Source organism: Papaver somniferum, chromosome 6, assembly GCF_003573695.1.
Source record: "Papaver somniferum cultivar HN1 chromosome 6, ASM357369v1, whole genome shotgun sequence".
NCBI lineage: Eukaryota > Viridiplantae > Streptophyta > Magnoliopsida > Ranunculales > Papaveraceae > Papaver > Papaver somniferum.
Window position 1 is genome coordinate 6859745 of NC_039363.1, and position 19602 is coordinate 6879346.

The following is a 19602-nucleotide window of genomic DNA, read 5'->3' on the forward strand; positions in this document are numbered from 1 at the left end:
AGGTAGAGACCGCAGCATTCTGTAGGGTCCGCGGCATCATTATACTCTTTGTAATCATGTAACAAGGATATTTTTTGCTGATGATCCTGTAAAAGGAATATTTTTTGATTGTGTATCCTTGACTTTGGCCTTTCACTTCTTGTAATCACCCTTTATGAAATGAATCCTCTTCTTGATATACCTGCAATGTTGGTTTGTTTTTATTTTAAGTATTTGTGAAAAAACAAAACAAAAGTTTTTAAGTGTTTTTGAGTGCGATACTGAAGGAAGGTACCTTCGTGATCGTCTTGAGACCTGTCACCCCGCTGGCGAATTCTGGGCCAGAGGATTCCCAGACGGTGGGGGACGGGGCAACGTTCTAGGATATGGGATTAAAATATTTACACACCCATTCCATCGACCCGTTGCCTTAAGATTGGTTGGGTATCTCTTTCTGCTGGGTGCCTTCCCCCTGGTCCTACACTTATGGACACTGATGGGGGAGCCCTGAGAGATTGTATATTAACTACTTTCCCCAATATTGTCGGTAGATTCCACTGACTTGATAATTTGAAAGCTTGTTTGATTGATAAGTTGAGGCCTGCAATTCCTCTTCCAGAGATAGAAACATGTGGAGCGGTCAGGCTCCCTTCTTCTTCTGGTACACTCCAAGCAGATTCAAATCTGCGTTGCTTCTATGGGAAGTATGGTTTGAGCCACTTAGCATTCCAAGGATGCCGGAGGACCTCGCCTTTTAGATTACGAAGGTAGTAGGAACCATTACCCGCAATGTCGTGGATTATAAAAGGTCCTCCCCATGTAGGTGCTAACTTTCCCCATTTCTTTTCTTGCTGATACCGTGGGATTGTTCTCAACACATACTGTCCCTATACAAAATTCCGTAGCTTTACCTTTTTGTTGTACTCCCTTGCTAGTCTTCGTTGATAATTTTCCATCTTTTGCAATGCTACTTCCCTTCTTCCTTCCAAGTCGTCCAACCTTTCTAACATCATATCTGTTGTGAGGTTTTTTTCCCAAGCTTCGGTCTTCGTGGTTGGCATGAGGATTTCCGTAGGTATGACTGCTTCAGCTCCATAAGTTAGAAGAAACGGGGATTCCCCGGTGGCGGATCTTCGTGTTGTCCTGTATGCCCATAAGACATTGTGCAGTTGTTCGCACCATCTTCCCTTATGCTCGTCTAATTGTTTTTTGAGTATAAGGGCGAGGGTCTTGTTGGTAGCTTCCGCTTGTCCGTTGCTTTGAGGGTATATGGGGGTGGACTTGTTCTTTCTTATTTTGAAAGTTTCGAAGAGCATGTCTATATTTTTCCCCTGTAATTGCTTGCCGTTATCAGATACAATTTCAGCAGGTATACCAAATCTGCAAATGATGTTCTGGAATATGAAAGTGAACACATCCGCGTCTCTGATCCTGGCCAAGGCCTTAGCCTCCACCCATTTACTGAAGTAGTCCGTGGCTACTATCAAAAATCGTCTCTTCCCTAATCCTTCGATGAAAGGCCCGACGATGTCTACGCCCCATTTTGCAAATGGCCACGGGCTATCGACGGAGTTTAACATTGTTGCCGGCGCGTGGATCTTTTTCGCGAAGCGCTGACATTCTTCACATCGTCGGGACATCCTCGCGGCATCTTGTATCATTGTCGGCCAGTAATATCCTTGCGTTTTTGCTTTGTCAGCTAGTGATCTCATGCCGCTATGATTCCCCGCGTCACCATAATGGATATCATTTAGAATTCGATGCCCCTCTTTCCGGGACAAGCAGCGTAGTAATGGTCCAAGGAAGGATTTCCTATACAGGACCCCCTCCCGAAGATCATATCTTCCCACTTTGGAGAGTATCTTCCTAGCTTGTTTCCGATCCGCAGGTAAGCTTCCTTTTTCGAGAAAGGCATGTATTGTCACCCTCCAGTCATCTTCGTTGCTGAAGTCTTCGTCTTGATTTTCTCTTGACAGGATGTCCTCTTCATCAAAGTCATTATGGATGTCTTCTCCTACCTGGTCTTCGATATTTTCTTCCATCACATCTTGATTGGTAGCGAAGGAGAATTGAGATGAAATCGAAGGCTCGTATACCCTTGCTATTTTAATACCTTCGGCATTTTTATCCCTCAGCATGGATGATATATATGCTAGGGCATCCGCGTGCCTGAGGTCCCTTCTGCATAAGTGCCGGAACTTAATGTTCGGGATTTGTGATGCCAATGTTTGGACCAAGGCCATGTAAGCTGAAAGGGTGTCATCGTACACATTATACTCGAGCCCTATTTGCCGTATGACAAGCTGCGAATCACTTGTCAGCCTTACATCGGTTACCCCCATCTCTATTATTATACATAGGGCATGTACGACAGCTTCGTATTCAACAATGTTGTTGGTATGCTCTTTGAATTCCAATCTAAGTGCCTGTATAATCCTTTCTCCAGTTGGGGTGATAATGACAATGCCTATTCCTGCTCCTTCCTTATTTTTAGATCCGTCGACAAAGACTTCCCATTGTCTTTGACTCGCAGGTTCGAGGATATCCATTGGATCCTTGATTTCTTCCTCGGCTTCTGGTATTCCCTTAATCTCTTCGTCGTTGTCAAGGGGGAGGTCTGCTAAGAAATCTGCCAGCACTTGGGACTTCTGAGAATGTTGAATTTCATGAATGATGTTGAATTGGTCCAGATGGGTGTTCCATTTGGCTATTCGGCCCACTTTTCCCGTGCTTTTGAGGACTGCTTCCAATGGTGCTTTGCATGGTACCCTGACGAGGTGAGTTAGGAAGTAGGTTCTCAGTTTTTGGGTAGCCCATACCAGTGCGAGGATGAGTTGTTCAATCTTAGTATAATTTCTTTCCGCGGAATTGAGTGTCTTGCTGACGTAATAGATAGGCTGTTCTACCTTTGTATTGGTTTTGACTAATACCGCGCTGACTGCGTCCTCCGTTGCTGCTATGTACAGTGCCAAAACTTCATCAGGGTCTGGCTTCTGCAGGATCGGGATTGAAGCTAGATGTTCTTTGATTTTTTGGAATGCTTCCTCGCATTCGGCGGTCCATTCGAACCTGCTCCCTTTTTTAAGAATATTGAAGAAATGTTTGCATTTGTCCGAAGACCGTGCAATAAATCTGCCCAACGCTACTATAGACCCATTGAGCTTCTGCACTTCCTTTAGATTCTTTGGGGACGGCATCTCTACTATGGCTTGAATCTTCGCTGGGTCTACCTCGATGCCCCTTTTCGTCACCAGATACCTGAGGAACTTCCCCGAGGTGACACCGAAAGTACATTTCTCCGGATTCAATTTCATGTGATGGTGTCTCATTGCTTCGAAGATATTCCTCAGGTCCTGGTGGTGATTTTTACGCAGCTTACTTTTGAAGAGCATGTCGTCCACGTAGACTTCTAGGGTTCCTCCAATCCATGGCTTGAAGATAGCATCGACCATCCTTTGGTATGTTGCCCCTGCGTTTCGAAGTCCGAAAGGCATTCTGGTATAGCAATAAAGGCCATGTGGGGTATAGAACGCTGTGTGTGGCTGATCTTCTTCTGCCAGGGCTACTTGGTTGTAACCAGAATGTCCATCCATGAATGATAGTTCTTCGTATCCTTCTACTGCTTCTACCAGCTGGTCTATGCTCGGTAGGGGATAGCTGTCCTTTGGACATGCCTTGTTGAGATTAGTAAAGTCGATGCATATTCTAACCCCTCCATTTTTCTTAGGAACAATGACCATGTTGGAGATCCAGGTAGGGTACTTGACTTCCTTGATAAATCCTGCGTCTAGTAGCTTCCGAAGTTCTGTTTCTACTGCCTCATGATATTCTGGAGCCACTTTTCGTATTTTCTGCCTGAACGGGGGCGTGCCCGGTTTGATGCGTAGTTCATGTTGGATTACTTTTGGGTCAATCCCCGGCATATCTCCTAATTTCCAGGCGAACACATCCGCATATTCCTTAAGTAATTTGGTTAAGGAATGTTCTCTTCCTTCGTCCATGATGGTCCCGATTTTGATCATCTTCGGGTCTTCTTCAGTTCCTATGTTGATTTCCTTTACGGGTTCTACTGGTGTGAACACAGGCTTCGGGTTTCCGAGGACTGGGGCGCTCTTTAATTGCTATTTAGCGTGTTTCTGTTCTTCGCTGGTTTTTGAGGTACTTGTTTCCGAGCCTTGGACATTACCATCTTTCGTCAAGCCTTTTCCTGTAGTTTCCTTAAGGAACAGGTCTACGGCCTTCTCTTTCGCGGTTTCTTGATTTCTTACTCTTCGGATTTTTCGCTGCTCTTCTTGCTCATTGTTGATATGATCCTGAGTGGCCTGGCACTCTCGCGTAGTGATTCGATCTCCCTTGATCTCCATTATTCCCTCAGGTGTTGGAAATCTGAGGTATTGGTGGTATGTTGCCGCAACTCCTTTGAGCTTATGTACCCATTTTCGTCCAATAATAGCGTTGTAGGGGGAAGGGGTGTCCACCACACTGAATCGGGTATCCAGTTTCATGGGCCCTGCGTTAACCTGTAACACGATGTCTCCCAAGGGCTTCGTGGCTGCTCCATTGAATCCGTAGATGGTGTGATAAGAGGTCATTAACTGTTCATCATGGAGCTTCATCCGTTTGAATGCATCATAGAATAGGACGTTTACAGAGCTTCCCCCGTCTATGAGGATCTTTTTGAGGTTACATCCAGCTACTGGTAATGTTAGGACCAAGGGATCGTTATGGTCTTCCATATCTTCTTCGATATCCTCGGCATCGAAGATGATAGTACATTCCATCCATTCTTCGTGTTCGTCCACCGCTATCCCATCGACCTTATATAACTCGCAGCGGTCTTCGAATTGCTTCCGTAACCTTTTTCCAATCTGCGCTGTGAGTGAGGGTCATGTGGCTTCGGAACACGAGATGGTGTTGATTGTTCGGTTTTCTTCCGGAAGTTGGACTGGTTTGGTTCGTTTGGATCTGTCCTCGGTAACATCCTTTCGTATGTAATGTTTGAGCTCTCCCGCATCAATTAATTTTTGGATCATTATGTTAAGGTTCTTGCACTTTTCGGTCTGGTGTCCGTTGAAACAGTGATACTCACAGTAATCTTTAGACTTCTCGGATCTCGGGGGCTGCTTTCCCTTAGACCATGGCCACTCTAAGTTTTCCCTCCCTTTGATCTCTCGTAGGATACGAGCATAGCTAGCGTTGAGTTTCGTGTAAACTTGATCTTCGAATTTTCGGTCGCCTGTTCTTCGTTCATCCCTCTGTTCCTTCCTATCTTCGTGAGGTCTCTCATCTGAGCAACCCCTTTTGGCCCCATTGGTTTGTTCCGCTGAATTGGTGCGGTGAGACCTCTGCGGATATGCCCTCGGGTTTTCCCGTTGAATTTCTTCAAGTCGAGCGTGCTTTTCGATAATTATTCGGAGATCTCCTTCTGTCTTGGGAACGCTCCCATGAATTTCAACAAATAGGGGACTCATTCGGTCTAAGCCCCATTTGTAGCAGTTGATGCTTACCACTGGGTCCACGCTCCCTATGGCTTGGCAGATCTTATGCCATCTGTTTGTGTACTCCCTCGTGGTTTCCTTGTAGCCAATTGCTAGTGAAAATAGCTTATCCATCCCGGTGTTTACAGTCTTGTTGTACATGTATGTTCTTAAGAATTTCTCTGCGAGTTGGTCGTATGAGTGGATGGAGTTTGGTGGAAGATTATCAAACCATGATAACGCCGATCCCTTCAGGCTTGACGGGAAGTATCTACAGAGTACGGCGTCGTTCTGACCCCATCTAGCTAAGACACGGTTGTAGTACCGAACATGTGCAGCAGGGTCGCTGGATCCATCATAGCATTCGAACGTTGGGACAGGGCATTTCAGTGGAATAGGGGTGTTGGCCAAGCGATGCGTTAAGGGCGTGGAGTTAGCTTCTCTCATGACCTCTTCTAACCTTCCCCCACCTTGTTTATTTTTTAATTGCCTGATCTCGGCCATCATCTCATCTCGTAGTTCCTACATTGCGCGTTGGTGCTCTAAATTCTTCAGCTCATTACCGTCTGACTCTCCATCTTCATAATCCGGGTCGGATACGCTACGTATCCTTGTCGCGTCTTCATTAGCCGCTATGACGACTCTACAGTCTTGGTTTGGCTCTGGTGCTTTGGAGCTTGCTTCATCAAGTTGTTGGCTGGTCTTCGTGCTTAGAGAAATCCGCTCCTTTAAATCTTTATTTTCTCTGGCCAACAGAGCTACAGCTTCTGCGTAAACCTGCTGGCTCTTCCTCAGTTCCTCAAGCTCAGCCATTAGTCGGTGTGATTGGTTGGACCCCTGATTGGGAGTCCCAGCGCGTGCCGCTACAGCCGTGGTGCCGCCCTCCTCCATGGTCTGTACTAAAGGTGGCAGGGGTTCAGCTTCGGTTGCTGGTGTTTCCAAATTGGAGTGAGCGTCCCTCTGTGGTGCTAGAGCCGCCGGTATGGTTTGATTCTGATTATTTGTTAGCGGCATTCCAAAAGTTAGAAGGTGCGCGGGTTGGAATGTTCTGGATTCATCCACCCTTTCTCTTGGTTGATTAAGTTGACTCATGGCGAAGGTATTGCTAGCCTCCGCAGCCTTCGGGACTACCACAGCCTCCCCTTACTTTATCGTTGCTGCTCTGAGAGCCGCCGCTGCAACTGAATTAGCGTTCATAGGTGAAGTGATTTCCGCAGTATCTTGCCTTCGATTGGTCATTTTAGCTTTATCTCCTTTCTGCTTGCTTCGGGTGATGATCGGGGTTGTCCTGGGTGTTTCTTTTGACAAAGCTTTGGATTTTCCTGCTTCCTGCGTCTTTTCCATCACGTGCCCTTTTGTTGATAATGAAATCTCGCCTAAACTTGCCTTCTTTACTCACAACGCGTTCTCTCTGCATAAGTTATTTCAAACAACAGAAACGGGAATATCCGCGTGAAGCGGGTTAGTTGGCGAAATACAATTTTTCAAGAGGGAATTAATACACGCAGGCTATAATATACGGGTTAAAGTTTTATTAAAGGAGATCCTTAGTATAAAAACTACGAAAATTGTAAATCCGACGGATTAGAACAATAACCCGCTTAGAAAAATAACTCTTATCGAAGATAATAGGTGGGTTTTTGAACATAATACAGTTAACGAATGATCTATACGGTCCGAGCTGATAAATCAGAGAATCATATGCCAATTTAAAATGAAATCACAGGACAAGATAAATCTTTTACCGGGACGAAGTCCCTGTTTCTAGCGCCAAATTGTGAGCACACAAACCACGAGGGGGTCCGAACGCTCACAATCAATCATTATCATCTAAAGAGATTGTGATGATGGTACCCTGGTGTTGATTCATTGGCTCAAAACCTTCGGGTTTATCATGGCCTCATCCAACAACTCAATGCGAGGCGTTTGCGCATGGGATATAAGTATTAAGGAAAACAAAACATATAAGTAAACATGCATGGAGCTAAATGAATGTAAAGTGCTGAAATGTAAATAAGACCAAGGTTTACGTGGTTCAGCACTAAGGCCTACATCCACGGGGTTTGTTGTTTTACTATGTTCTTCACGGTTACACGAATAGTTGAATGACTTTTGGGGTTTACATGTTTCTCTCCTCTAAGGGATTAACTTACCCTTACTATTTCTCTCTCTCTCTCTCCTTCCCTTCCTGATATTTCCGATCCCCCTTCCTCTTGGTGGAGATTGGGTATTTATAAGGTTAGAACGTGGGACCCATCTCTGAAGACCGTTGGAACCTTATCTTCTTGTGTCCTTGCGTCCATCACGTGGAGGTCTGCGTTTTCCCCTTGATCCCGCAGAGGCATCCTCGCTCGTTCCACAGGTTGGTCGACACGTACACTGCTCAGAGTGTTTAGTGCGGGCAGTTGAGGGGTCTGCTCGTGTCAGACAAGTGTCTTCTGCCCCTGTCAGTCCGTGTCAGCTAACTTTCTCTCCACCGTTGATCTTAGCTTCTCTTTTGGGGATGAGATAAAGTAACTCCTCGGGGTTTATTTGGTGTTTCGTGACGCATCATGTTTTGATGTTTTGGCCTGCATGCTTTCCACGTATCTTTTTATATACACGTGTCTGATAGTGAGATATATGTGTACACAACAACAACTCCAAGCTAGGAGGCACCTTCATCTGTCATCACAGACGAAAACCCGAGTTTTATTTGCTTTCTGATAAAGGCCTCAAGGAGGTGGAGGATCTATTCGAACGACTGTGTTTTAAGGATGAGTTGGGATATCGTCGTCCCCGTTCCGTGCGTATGGTGGGTTCTGTTCATGGAATAATTTGCATGTACAACGATATGACCAGGGAAATTGGTCTTTGGAATCCTGCTAAGAGACGATGCAGACTTATTCCAAAGTCGTTGGACGTAAAGCCCAAGGATTGGTTTCAGTATCGTGATTTTATTGGTCTCTGTTTTGATTTTCAACCAAAGAATATAAGATGATACAAGTTTCTTCTTTCGAGCCCCGACCACTTACAGGCGTTAACAACTTGCGCAAAGTCCAGATATACTGCCTAAGTACCGATTCTTGGAGGTTGGTAGACTCAGATTTCCATATTTATTGTTGTATACCAGAAGCAGGAGTAGGACAGAGTTTGAATGGTATTTATTTCCATCAAGGCGAGGACTACACTGTAGTTCCTATCGTAAAGCCTGTGATTTTGTCATTTGACTTGAGGAAAGAAAAATACAGAGTATTACAGTATCCAGAGCAGACAGGGCGGGCCCTCACCCTACAGCAAGCAAAGCCGTGCTTGAGGCCACAAGTTTGAGGAGGCCACAAAATTTTAATACAAGATGCGAATTTTCTACATTAAAAGACCGGCTCCAGTTGTGAATGCAAAGCAAGTTATTAAAACGCAAAGGAAAAGTGAAACGGAAACTCATGTAAGTATTTGATATTATTTTCTTTAAAACTATTGATTCAGTTGTTATTGTTGTTTCTTCTTTAGAATTTTGAGTATTCAATTTGTATACGTTTTTAGCTTTTTGGGTAAACCCTAGTCCCAAGCTAGATTGATTTGATTAATTTCAGCGATTACACAAGATTTACTGATATAATTTGAATAATTTGATCAGTGGTTTCGTAATTCCTTTGCTTAAATCTGCACAATATGGGGAATAAGATTAGTATATAGTCTTACATCTATTTATGGACTATCAATCATTTACCTTTTATCACATAAATTATCTCACAACTGTTTGATTATAACAACACAGCATGACCTACAACATGTATTGCCACAAACAAATCAGTTCGTAATCCGTATAGTATGAATTGAGTTGGTTGTATGGCAGTATGGCACACTTTAACGGTTTTGATTGGTCATCTAAAACATCTTATCCATCCATTATATATAGATTCATCATATGCGATATATATTCACCATGCTTTATCGGATCCAAGGAACAATGTAAAATTGCTAACACGATAACAGAAAGCTTCATATTCACATACAATTCATGCATCCGTGTAAGTTCTTAAGAAAGGTTTTGCTTAGTTGTTAGTATGAATTCAATGCTAGTGCTAAGATATTGTCACTTAACCTGATACATTAATATTCTCGCCCTCTTGTTAAGATTTCATTAAGTTTTTCATTTCCACCTGCATTAGTTTCCTATAGCTTTCATTATTAGCAGAACAAACTTTAAATATATCCTTAGTAAGGGTCAAGAACCTGTACTAAACACCTGATAGTGTTCGGGAAGTTGGTTTATATTCTTTTTCATGGTTGGAGCACCAAATCCCTCTCAATGCTAACAAGAGGCCACAAATTTTTTTTTTGCATTAAGCCACAAAAAGTGCAGGACCGGCCCTGACAGCAGAATATGGATAGCCGTATTGTAACTCAGTTAGAATCATTAGATGATAAACTAGCTTGCATTACATTCAACCAGACGGATTTTTCTAGTCGAATATACAAGGTATGGATGTTGAATGATTACAATACAACGAAGGAGTTGTGGACTGAGCTTTACATGATTGATTTCATGTCTCCAGAAATTCAAACAAGGGATGGATGTTATTATGGTGGTATCCTTGCAATTTCTAGGAACGGAAAGTTCGGTTTATTGGATTACAAAAGTTCGCTGTGTTACAACTCTATTACTGATGAGTTTGAGGATCTTGATTTTGGAAAGGAAATAAATTTAAGTACTTTTAGGGCTACAATATATAAGAAAAGCCTTGTTTCTGTTGATGCAGCAGCTAAATCTATCTCCTTCTGAATGAACTATGTATAGTTCTCTTTTTCTCCTGCGGAAATGAACTATCAAACCCTACTAGAGTATTATTTATATTTTTACGACATCACCCAAAAAAACTACAACTACTATTTTCAGGATTGCTAATCTGGATTGGCTAATGAGGTTCCTGTTGGGATTCTCACCACAACACTTTGATCTTTGGGATTAAACGAAGAAGAAAACAATGTACCAAGAGAATAACGATAAACAATCACACAAGACAAGGATTTACGTGGAAAATACCAAACTGGGTAAAAACCACGGACAAGAAAACGATATATTCAATTAACCGTAAAGGTGATTACAAAAGAGAACTCTTACCTTCTCAAACAGCTCTCACCCTTTCCCGAAAACAAGAAGCTCATAAAGAGATCGAAAATCCTAGTTTTCCCACTCTTTATAAGTACTCTATCAGATTGTCTATAAACACTACCAAGGACCCCTATTTATATTACACATAATCTTAATCTCCAAGTAAACCCACCGTCTAAGTAAACTTGGATTCCAAGTTAATTAACTTTTTCCGAAAGTTAACTTGCTGCCTCAAAGTAACCTATCCAAATAGGGAACCTAAACACTAAACTCGTGTGTTTTAAAACGAGACAAACTCCAACAATCTCCACCTTGACGAGATTTGTAACTTAAACGAAAAAATCTTTTTGCTTCTTCAAACAACTGACCTCCACCGTGTTCTTGTCTACCTGCCCTTACGGGTCGTTAATCATCAATGTTTATGGCCAACAAAGTCCAAGTTATCCTTGGACTTGCCAATCTTTGGAGCTCACTTCTTGACCATACGAGCCTTTGGAACTCCACCTAATGTCAAATTTCCATGGGACTTTACATTCCCAAAAGTTGACTCAGGTACATCCTTAGCTCCACCTCTCCCTGATTGCTTCAGAGTATACAAGCCGCTGCTACGACTTCCTTTCATGATCATAGTAGACCTTTGATAAATATTTATTACTCCACCATAACAGGAATAACCAAAACCCGCAGAATCTAATTGGGAAAGACTTATTAGATTCCACCTTAACTCCGACACTAGTTTTACTCCCCGTATTGTTCGATATTCACCATCAAAAATCCTATGCAAATATCACCAACTTCCTTGATCGATAGTTCCGAGCCATCGCCAGTAAACACTTTTCCACTACACCCCACATACCTATCGAAATATGACCGGTGTGCACACATATGTGTCGTGGTACCGCTATCCAAAATCCAGTCCGCGCGATTTTTATTCACCCACTAGTGAGTTTTCTTCGGCCGCGAGGTTCTAAATGAGACATGCGTCTTATCTTGGTCCGCAGTAAACAAACCATCAAATTTGTTGATTTGATCAGTGGAAAATAAAGTGAACAATTTCCTTAAACACCCTTTCAGTAAAACAGTTTAGCCACGCTAGAAGCTTTGGACTATGAAGCATATTTTGTAAATAAAAGCATTTTATAAAGCTTTGGACCAACTCCCAACCATAAATCAAACCCCTAAAACCATAAACAAAATCCCTTTTCTAAATAGGTCCCGCGAAAACTCTACTACAGTGAGAGTCGGCTCTTCTCGGTTCGGCTCCATTAAAGTAGATCTGAGTAGATCAATCACCACGAATAGCTTCATCTATTCTCCACTATCTCCGTGATTTTCAGTTACATATTAATTGTCTTTATTTTGGTTTTCCGGTGAATTTTTCGTCTGATTTTCAAGGTTTGTTGGTAGAAGGTATACCAATTTGATTTGGTATGCTTTCTCGACCTGATCAATGCAAGAGATTTATACATACACCCTTTTAGATATGATCTCCGCACTCTCATAACACTAGTTTTCTTCTCCGGCAACCAAATGTAGATCGGGTTTGTTTTCCGGTTCAAGACGTTGAAAAAACTTAAGACCCTTCTCTTTTAACCATGGAAACCTGTTGTTTGTAACTTCTGTTATGGCCGAGAATGATTCCAGTAATCCTATCTGGGAAGGATATAGTCTTCAGAAAACTTACAAAACCTGTATTGGGTTTGTAGTTCATGTTCTAATGTTGCACTTTCTATTTCCTGTAACCCTTATTTTTTTATGTTTTAGTGTTAGTTTGTTTAGTTTGAGTCGTGTTCTAGTTTTAGAATTACTTGTTATGGGCTTAGTAATGAAAACAAAGACAGCCGCAACTCGTTCAAGATCATCTTCAAGTTCATATACTACACAAACTGCTGCAACATCTCCAACGCCGAGTCAGCCCGCTGATTCAATCCGTTACAGACACTTAAAGACCGATTCAGATTACAACTGTTACTTGAAACACTTCAGCTACTGTTTAAGATACTTTGGTTACTTCTTGGATATTGGTACTACTAAATGGGTCATCATTACCTTGATTGCATTAGGCAATCCAAATTTAAAAACTCCGGTTCATGTTATCAATATGTTCTTATAAACATTGGGATGGATTTGATCCATACTGGCTCTTTTTTGAAAATCAGTTTAATCCTAAATGTTTGGTCATCTATTCTAGGGGAGAAAAGATTTTCTGAAACTGTGTTAAGATCTAACAGGATAGATTTGATAGGCAAGAATTGATGGAGATACCACAATTTGCATAACTGTTTTATGATCTTGCAAATCTTTTATAAGATTATCGATTTCCTAAATGGGCTTTTTCATTATACGTATTCGAAAAAAGAAATAAATAAAAATACATCATCACCTTTTTATTTCAGCCTAAAAAGACATACCAAATTGTAAAATTGATGTCACATGATTTCCAAAAGATTGATAGAGTATGCATTTTCATTTTTCTCTTTGGCCGACCAACTTTAGGACTTCAGTCTCATAGAAAAAAGTCAATGCAGCAAACACCACCACTTGTTGGAGTGAAAATAAATAAATTCGAAAACCACATTCTTAAATCTTAATCAAATGGTCAAAAGCTGACTAACATAGACAGCTTACCAACAAAAAAGAAAAAGTAAGTATCATATACCCACGTACGAGTAACAACAGACAAGCATATCATATCACACGTACACTTAACACGCACAATTAACGTGAGTCATCTTTCTCACCACAAAATTCAATTATTTATTTATCTAAAGAAAATAAAATAAATCCTTTTTTTCTCTTTATTTTTTTCCTTTTTCTCCATCTTCTCCGCTGAACCCTCTCTCTTTCTCTTTCTAGAATTCTCTAAAATAATAATCATTTTTGAATCAATCCATTACAAGAACAACTTCTCTAAAATGCGCATGCTCCTCGAGTCTTCACTTCTTATCCTTAACCTACTCCTCCCTTTATCCTAATCTTCTCTAAATCTCCTCTTCCAGATACCTAATTTTCTATCCATATTTATTAATTGTTTCTTAGATGGCGAATAGGGTATCGAGAAATCTAGGGTTTTTCTGGTTTTTCTGTTATGGGGTGTTGGTTTTGTGTTGTGAATCGTCGGTGGGTTCTTTGGATAATGATGTTTGTCCTGTAATATCAATCAAAGATTCAATCTTGAAGGCTGCAGATATATGTGTTGACTTTGATTTCGATTTTGCTACAGAAATTGATCTCGTTATTGAGGTATTTTATTTTAATTTGATGCTTTTTTCCTTTTTTTTTTTGGTTGATTTGTTATATCTTGATGTGGGGTTGTGTTAAAAATTGCTTCTCTTAGATGTAGGATTATTATGTTAGGTTATGAGGAAATTGGACAAAAAGTGGAATTTTGTTAATTTTTGTTTGGGTTAGAGTCAAATTTAGGGGAGCCTCATATTTACATACTTGCTGTAGTTTTTGAATTAAAACAAGTGAATTAAAGATTTACCTTTGGCTTTATATGCTGCCCATTTTATCTTGTTTAGATTAAAGTTCGTTAGATGGGTTTCTATTTAACAGCAAGTACTGTAACAAGAAGCAATTGGTGTTTAGCTTTGTATACAGTGGATTGAGAAATTAAAGAAGAAATGTCAAGCCTCTAAGTGACTGTATGCATAAACCTGAGGAGACAAGGCTTTTCACTAGAACCTCAACCTTAAATTGACCCTTTTTTTTTTTTTTTTGTTTGGTTGTTGGGATGCTAGATATTTTGACATTTACTTTGTAGTTGTAATCCTGTTAGCCATGGTTTCTTCATTAACTAGGTTTGCACTTGTTCTTGCTCATACACTATGATTCTACCATCTGTTGGGGAAATTGGCACCTCTTCACTTATCAATTTCACTATAAGATTTTAGTGCAAGACATAGCATCGTACTGCTTTGATACTCTATTTCCACGTTCTGTTGTTTTTTATATGCATAATTTGGGTCTAGGTTCAGGTGGTCCCAATATGAATCCCCTACTTGCTATGTTCCTCTCTTGGTTTTGTGAAAAAAGTGATGCTCGCCTAGGTAGAGGATGATGCTAGGCCAACAAATAGGTTATGTTGTTGTTTGGCTGTGGTGATGAAGTCCAAGATGTTGATGGTCATATGGTACTGCTTCCTCTGGAACTGCTGTATTTTTAGAGGATGGTTAAGTTCTCTAAAAAGAGTTTATATTGTTGACAGAGAAATTGATGCAGGAGCATAAGCTTTGCACCAGAAATAGTGTTTAGGAAGAATTGGGTTTGACTTCAGGTGCAAGGCGTGTCTTATTTTTTACTTCCCCATCATCATCCTAAATATATCTGTCTGAATTTCTAACCTTTTTCACTCAATGGATCTGTAAGTTATCTAGTCGTGGTTGGGCCAGCAAGTGTCTGGGTAATAGCAACAAATTTTTTATGTAGAATAGTACAGATCAACTCTAATGGGTTACTGTAGGTGACCTTGCTCCCCACAACATTGAGCGGATTATAAAAAGTTTATTGGCGATTGTAAGGCTCATTCCTTGACTTGATAGAGGACAAATGTAAATTTTTTGTGTCCTTGTAGCTGATTGCTTTAAAAAGTAGTCCCTTAGAAAACCAGGTTACGTAGCGTTTTGAGGATGAATATTGGCTCAGACAGGAAAGTGTAGCATCTTGCATAGCAAGGTTAAAAAACGTTCGCTCGTCGTTGTTTTTATTTTTATTGGTTTGAAGGCCGTTAACCAATTGTTACTTTTGTTGGTGCTTAAGTGTTTAAATATAATTATTTACTTGAATAGCTGCATAGATGAACCAATTGTATATTCATTAGTACGACCAAGTGAGCTTTGCAAGGGCCATCATTCTGGAAACGTTCTTAGATAGTTAGATGCATATGTTTGTGTAGAATTTTGATGCTGATGGACGTTATGATTATGTGCAGGGGAATGATGTTTCACTGAAGAGGGCACTTAATGTTGTTCAGAAGAATGGTGATGGCTATGTAGCTGTACTCTTTTACGCATCTTGGTGTCCTTTCTCTAGAAATATTAGGACAACATTTTCTGCCTTGTCTTCCTTGTATCCCTCCATCCAGCATCTTGCAATTGAAGAATCTGATGTCATGCCAAGGTTTGAGAATTGTTCGTTGGTATTGTTGTCTTTCTGGTTTCCATTTCCCCAACTTAATTTCTTCTCATATCCTAACCAAAGTTAATGGACTTGTAACAGCGTACTCTCCATTTATGGAGTTCATGGATTCCCTACTCTTTTTCTGTTTAATTCGACCATGCGGATGCGGTATCATGGTCCACGAACTCTCAGTTTTCTTGTTGATCTCTATTCTCATGTCACTGGTAAGCATGGTTCTTTGGCATTATTCTGGTAATTCTTGTTGATCTCCCTGCTAACCGTTGATGTGCTTCATGTTGTAGGAATGAAGTCTGTGTTGCTAGATGAAACGTCTTGGGAGAAACTTGATGACCCTTCAGTTCTTGTGAAATTGGAGGACACCAAAGAAGAAAGTTACAGATTCTCATTGATAAAGTCCCCAGAGAAATTACTTAATGAGGAGAAATATCTGGCACTGGCTACTGCTTTTGTCATTCTTAGATTGGTTTACTTTTTTCTACCATCACTACTCGCATGTGTGTCTACCGCCTGGAGAAGGCTTATCCTGAACACGAGAATAGTTAGCTTGTGGGAATATCCTTCTACGTTGTTCAGTCAAGCAATGCAGATTTTCAGAACTTTGAAAGAGCCTTGCAAGAGGAGAAGCAATTTGCAGGAGAGGGCAATACATGCCAGAACTTGGGCACGTAAATCCTTTGCTTCTGTTTCCATCAGTGATGCTGCTGCAAGCTCGAGTCGTGTGAGTGAAATCCGATAGTACGTTCCTGGTCTCTTCCACATCCGCAGCAACAAGACTGATCTGTGTTACCCCGTGAAAGAAAGAACTGGCGACGAGGATAGAAAGCCTTCCCCATACAAAAGCTGCTTTCATGAAAACAAAAAACGAAGAGCGAATAAAGTTGCCCTAACTGTAAGCAGTGTTCACAATACCGTGTCCTTTCTTCTGATAGTGTTGTTCATATATTAAAAGAAATAGTGAACTCATATTTTGCTGATATTGTTAACTCAAGTGTATCTCATATATTGTCAGACATGAATTTTTGCTGTTTAAATTTTTACAAAAATGAGTTATGAATGTAGAGTCCAAAGATATTCTTACAGTTCAAGTAATTGTGTTAAATTGTTCTTTACTGTGCTTTTTGGGGCAGTTAGTCAAGTCAATTTCCAAAGCCCAAAGCTTGAAAGTTTGCTTTGCAAAGCTGTGGACTATACTCTTTGTAAAGATATAGGAACCATACTAGCTTTTTAGGAGGATGGCACTGACGAAATGCAAAGTGCAGCATATATACCTTAGTGACATTCAGCATATATTCAGTTCTCTCATCAGCTCCTCAATCAATCTCCATTTATTCATATTCTTCTTCTTCTTCTTTATTTGCTAACCACTACTCTAATTTCAGCAACCAGAGTCTGATTAAATTTCAGCGTGAATTATTTCTCCTCCTTCATCCAGAAAGCAATAATGAACTCCATCTTCTTCTTTTTAGTTTTTTCTCTGAATTCAGTCACTATCCTGGCAACCATAGAATCACCACCAACTTCTTGTCAAAACAAGTGTGGATCAATTCCAATCAAATATCCCTTGGGCTCCGGTTTTGGTTGCCGCGTTTCTACCCATCTATCACTTGCTCATCATCTAAGTCATCAGACAGCAACATCATCACCATCCCTCAAGACCATGAACAAGAAGATGAGCAACTCATCCTCACAACCCATGCCGGCACATACCCAATAACTTCAATATCATATGCAACTTCCACCTTAACCATCAACCCAACACAGATGTTTACATGCTTATCCATGCACTCTTCTCCCAACTTCGACATTCCAGCTTGGTCCATCTCTATTCATCCTCATAGGTTGTCACCCTCCTACATCTGCACTCTACTCCAAAGGAAACCCCATTTGTGATGCTTCATACAACCATCTATGTGCATCTCTGCACTCCTGTCCTTCTATACTCTCACTAGGCCTACCCATCTACTCTTCGACCGATACTTGTTGCGGTTACTCCCCGGCGAACCTGAACGCGAAAGGCGATTTGGATATTAATGCACTGAGATGTGCAAGTTATGTTTCGGTTGTTTCGCTCGGCGATATTCCGACGGATCCGAATCGGTGCGAATACGGGTTGGCTTTGAAATATGATCAAGTTGGATTGGATCATATTGAGATGATTTGTAATGCTTGTGAGAAAAGTGATGGTGTTTGTGGGTATTCTCCACCGAAGAATAACTTCGTTTGTGTTTGTAAGAATGGGAATAGTAGCTCGGATTGTTATAATGTGAATAATCAGGTGAGTAGCTTTTACTGGACCTCCGGCGGATCTTCTTATCGTTTGTCTGCTTTTCTTTTGCTTTTCCTGTTTTTAAGTGAATTATTAAAACTTTAATATTCTTATAAAGTTGGAATATAATAAAGATTTGGCATGTTTTTCTTCTTATCTTAATCTTTCAATTATTGATCTCCACAATATATTTGATTATCATCTTAGAAGATATCCCTTTCTGTAAAAGTGTTATTATGAAAAGGTGATAGGTAACATTTTTACCGAAACAACAGAGGTAATATTAGTTTTGCATAATTATTTTGGGCTAGGAGGTATTACTTTTGCTCTATTTAAGTAAATTTTAAATCGCGGTAAACCGTGGTAAAATAATTAGACCACCACCACTACCATCTGCGATTTCAAGAATGACATGTATTCACCATCACTATGCCAGCCGGCAGTGGTTCGGTGCCATCGTGTGTAGGGCTGCACAAGAACCGGTTGAGAGGACTTGGACCGGAGTGGAACCGGACCGGAACCGGTCTAGCCGGTACAGACACCGGTACTGGAAGTTGAGAACCGGTCTAGACCGGTACAGACACCGGTTCTTGGGGAGGACCGGACTTAACCAGACCATATGTACCGGTGATTATTAGCCGTTAAGATCAAGCTAGGTTTTTAATCGTAGTCGTCCATACTAGGTATAGACTACCGACTATCGAGAGAAGAATCAGTTTACTCTCATTTTTCTTCTTCTTTTTTTTCTCTCTGAAAAAGCAGCGACAACCCTCTTCTCTTCTGTGTTATCCAGTGTATCATCGATTCATCATCTCTATCAGGTAATTCTAAAGTAGACGATAAGAATCAGTTCGATTTGTTCTTCTTTTTCTTCACCATCTCTGGTTTGTTCTTCTTCTTCACCATCATTTCGATTTAGGGTTTGTTAGTTTGAGTTAGGGTTTGATTGTAGATTGATTTAGGGTTTTTTCGATTTGGTGGAGAAATTGAGTATGAAGATTTGATTTGGTGTTTTACAAGATTTGGAACCTTGGGTTGGAGTCGGATTTCAAGATAAGGGGGTATGTAATTAAGAAAGGAGATCTGGTGGTGGTTGGAGATTAAAGTGGATAAACCTTCTTTTTCACTTCTTTTTCTTCTTCTTTTGTTTTTTTAAGAAACTAATTGCACGTGTGATTTAAGATTTTACGAATTGGGTTTTCTGTTGAAATCAAACAACAAGATTTTGTAATTAAATCTTTGTAATGAAATAATAGATGGGTTTTGTAATTAGAGTATGAGAATAGGTTTGGCTACAACTCAATTTGGTTTTGGGCGATTTGTGGGGTTTTATGATCTGAGAATGAATATATCTGATGCTTAGATTGAAATCGATTGATGGTGAATGGGTTCTGCTTGAAGTTCTGATGCTGGTGGTGTAGATGGATTATGATGTAAATTCTTATTCTATTGTATGAATTGTTACAGATTAACAATGGTAGTGCATTGCTAGGTGTTGTATTGTATGAGTTGAGATGATATTTACAATGAATATTGAATAAACAGAGCTAGATGCATGCTAGGTTGGGTACATGATGTAATTGTGGTACAGTTGAGCTTTGCTCATCCTACAGTGATGATGATTTTGCAGGTAAAAACCCGGT

At 40.6% G+C, this 19602-nt stretch overlaps 2 protein-coding genes across 2 annotated transcripts; both read left to right on the top strand.

The window, feature by feature from the left end:
• The first annotated feature begins 13358 nt into the window (after positions 1 to 13358).
• LOC113286819 (5'-adenylylsulfate reductase-like 4) lies at positions 13359 to 16778 on the top strand. The gene is made up of 4 exons (XM_026535444.1): positions 13359 to 13794; positions 15485 to 15672; positions 15772 to 15896; positions 15975 to 16778. Exons 1-4 carry the CDS (start codon positions 13591 to 13593, stop codon positions 16427 to 16429), a joined length of 972 nt encoding a protein of 323 aa, XP_026391229.1. The 5' UTR covers positions 13359 to 13590; the 3' UTR covers positions 16430 to 16778.
• A 107-nt stretch (positions 16779 to 16885) lies between these two features.
• LOC113290405 lies at positions 16886 to 18101 on the top strand. The gene is made up of 2 exons (XM_026540011.1): positions 16886 to 17404; positions 17438 to 18101. Exons 1-2 carry the CDS (start codon positions 17135 to 17137, stop codon positions 18062 to 18064), a joined length of 897 nt encoding a protein of 298 aa, XP_026395796.1. The 5' UTR covers positions 16886 to 17134; the 3' UTR covers positions 18065 to 18101.
• Positions 18102 to 19602: the final 1501 nt, after the last annotated feature.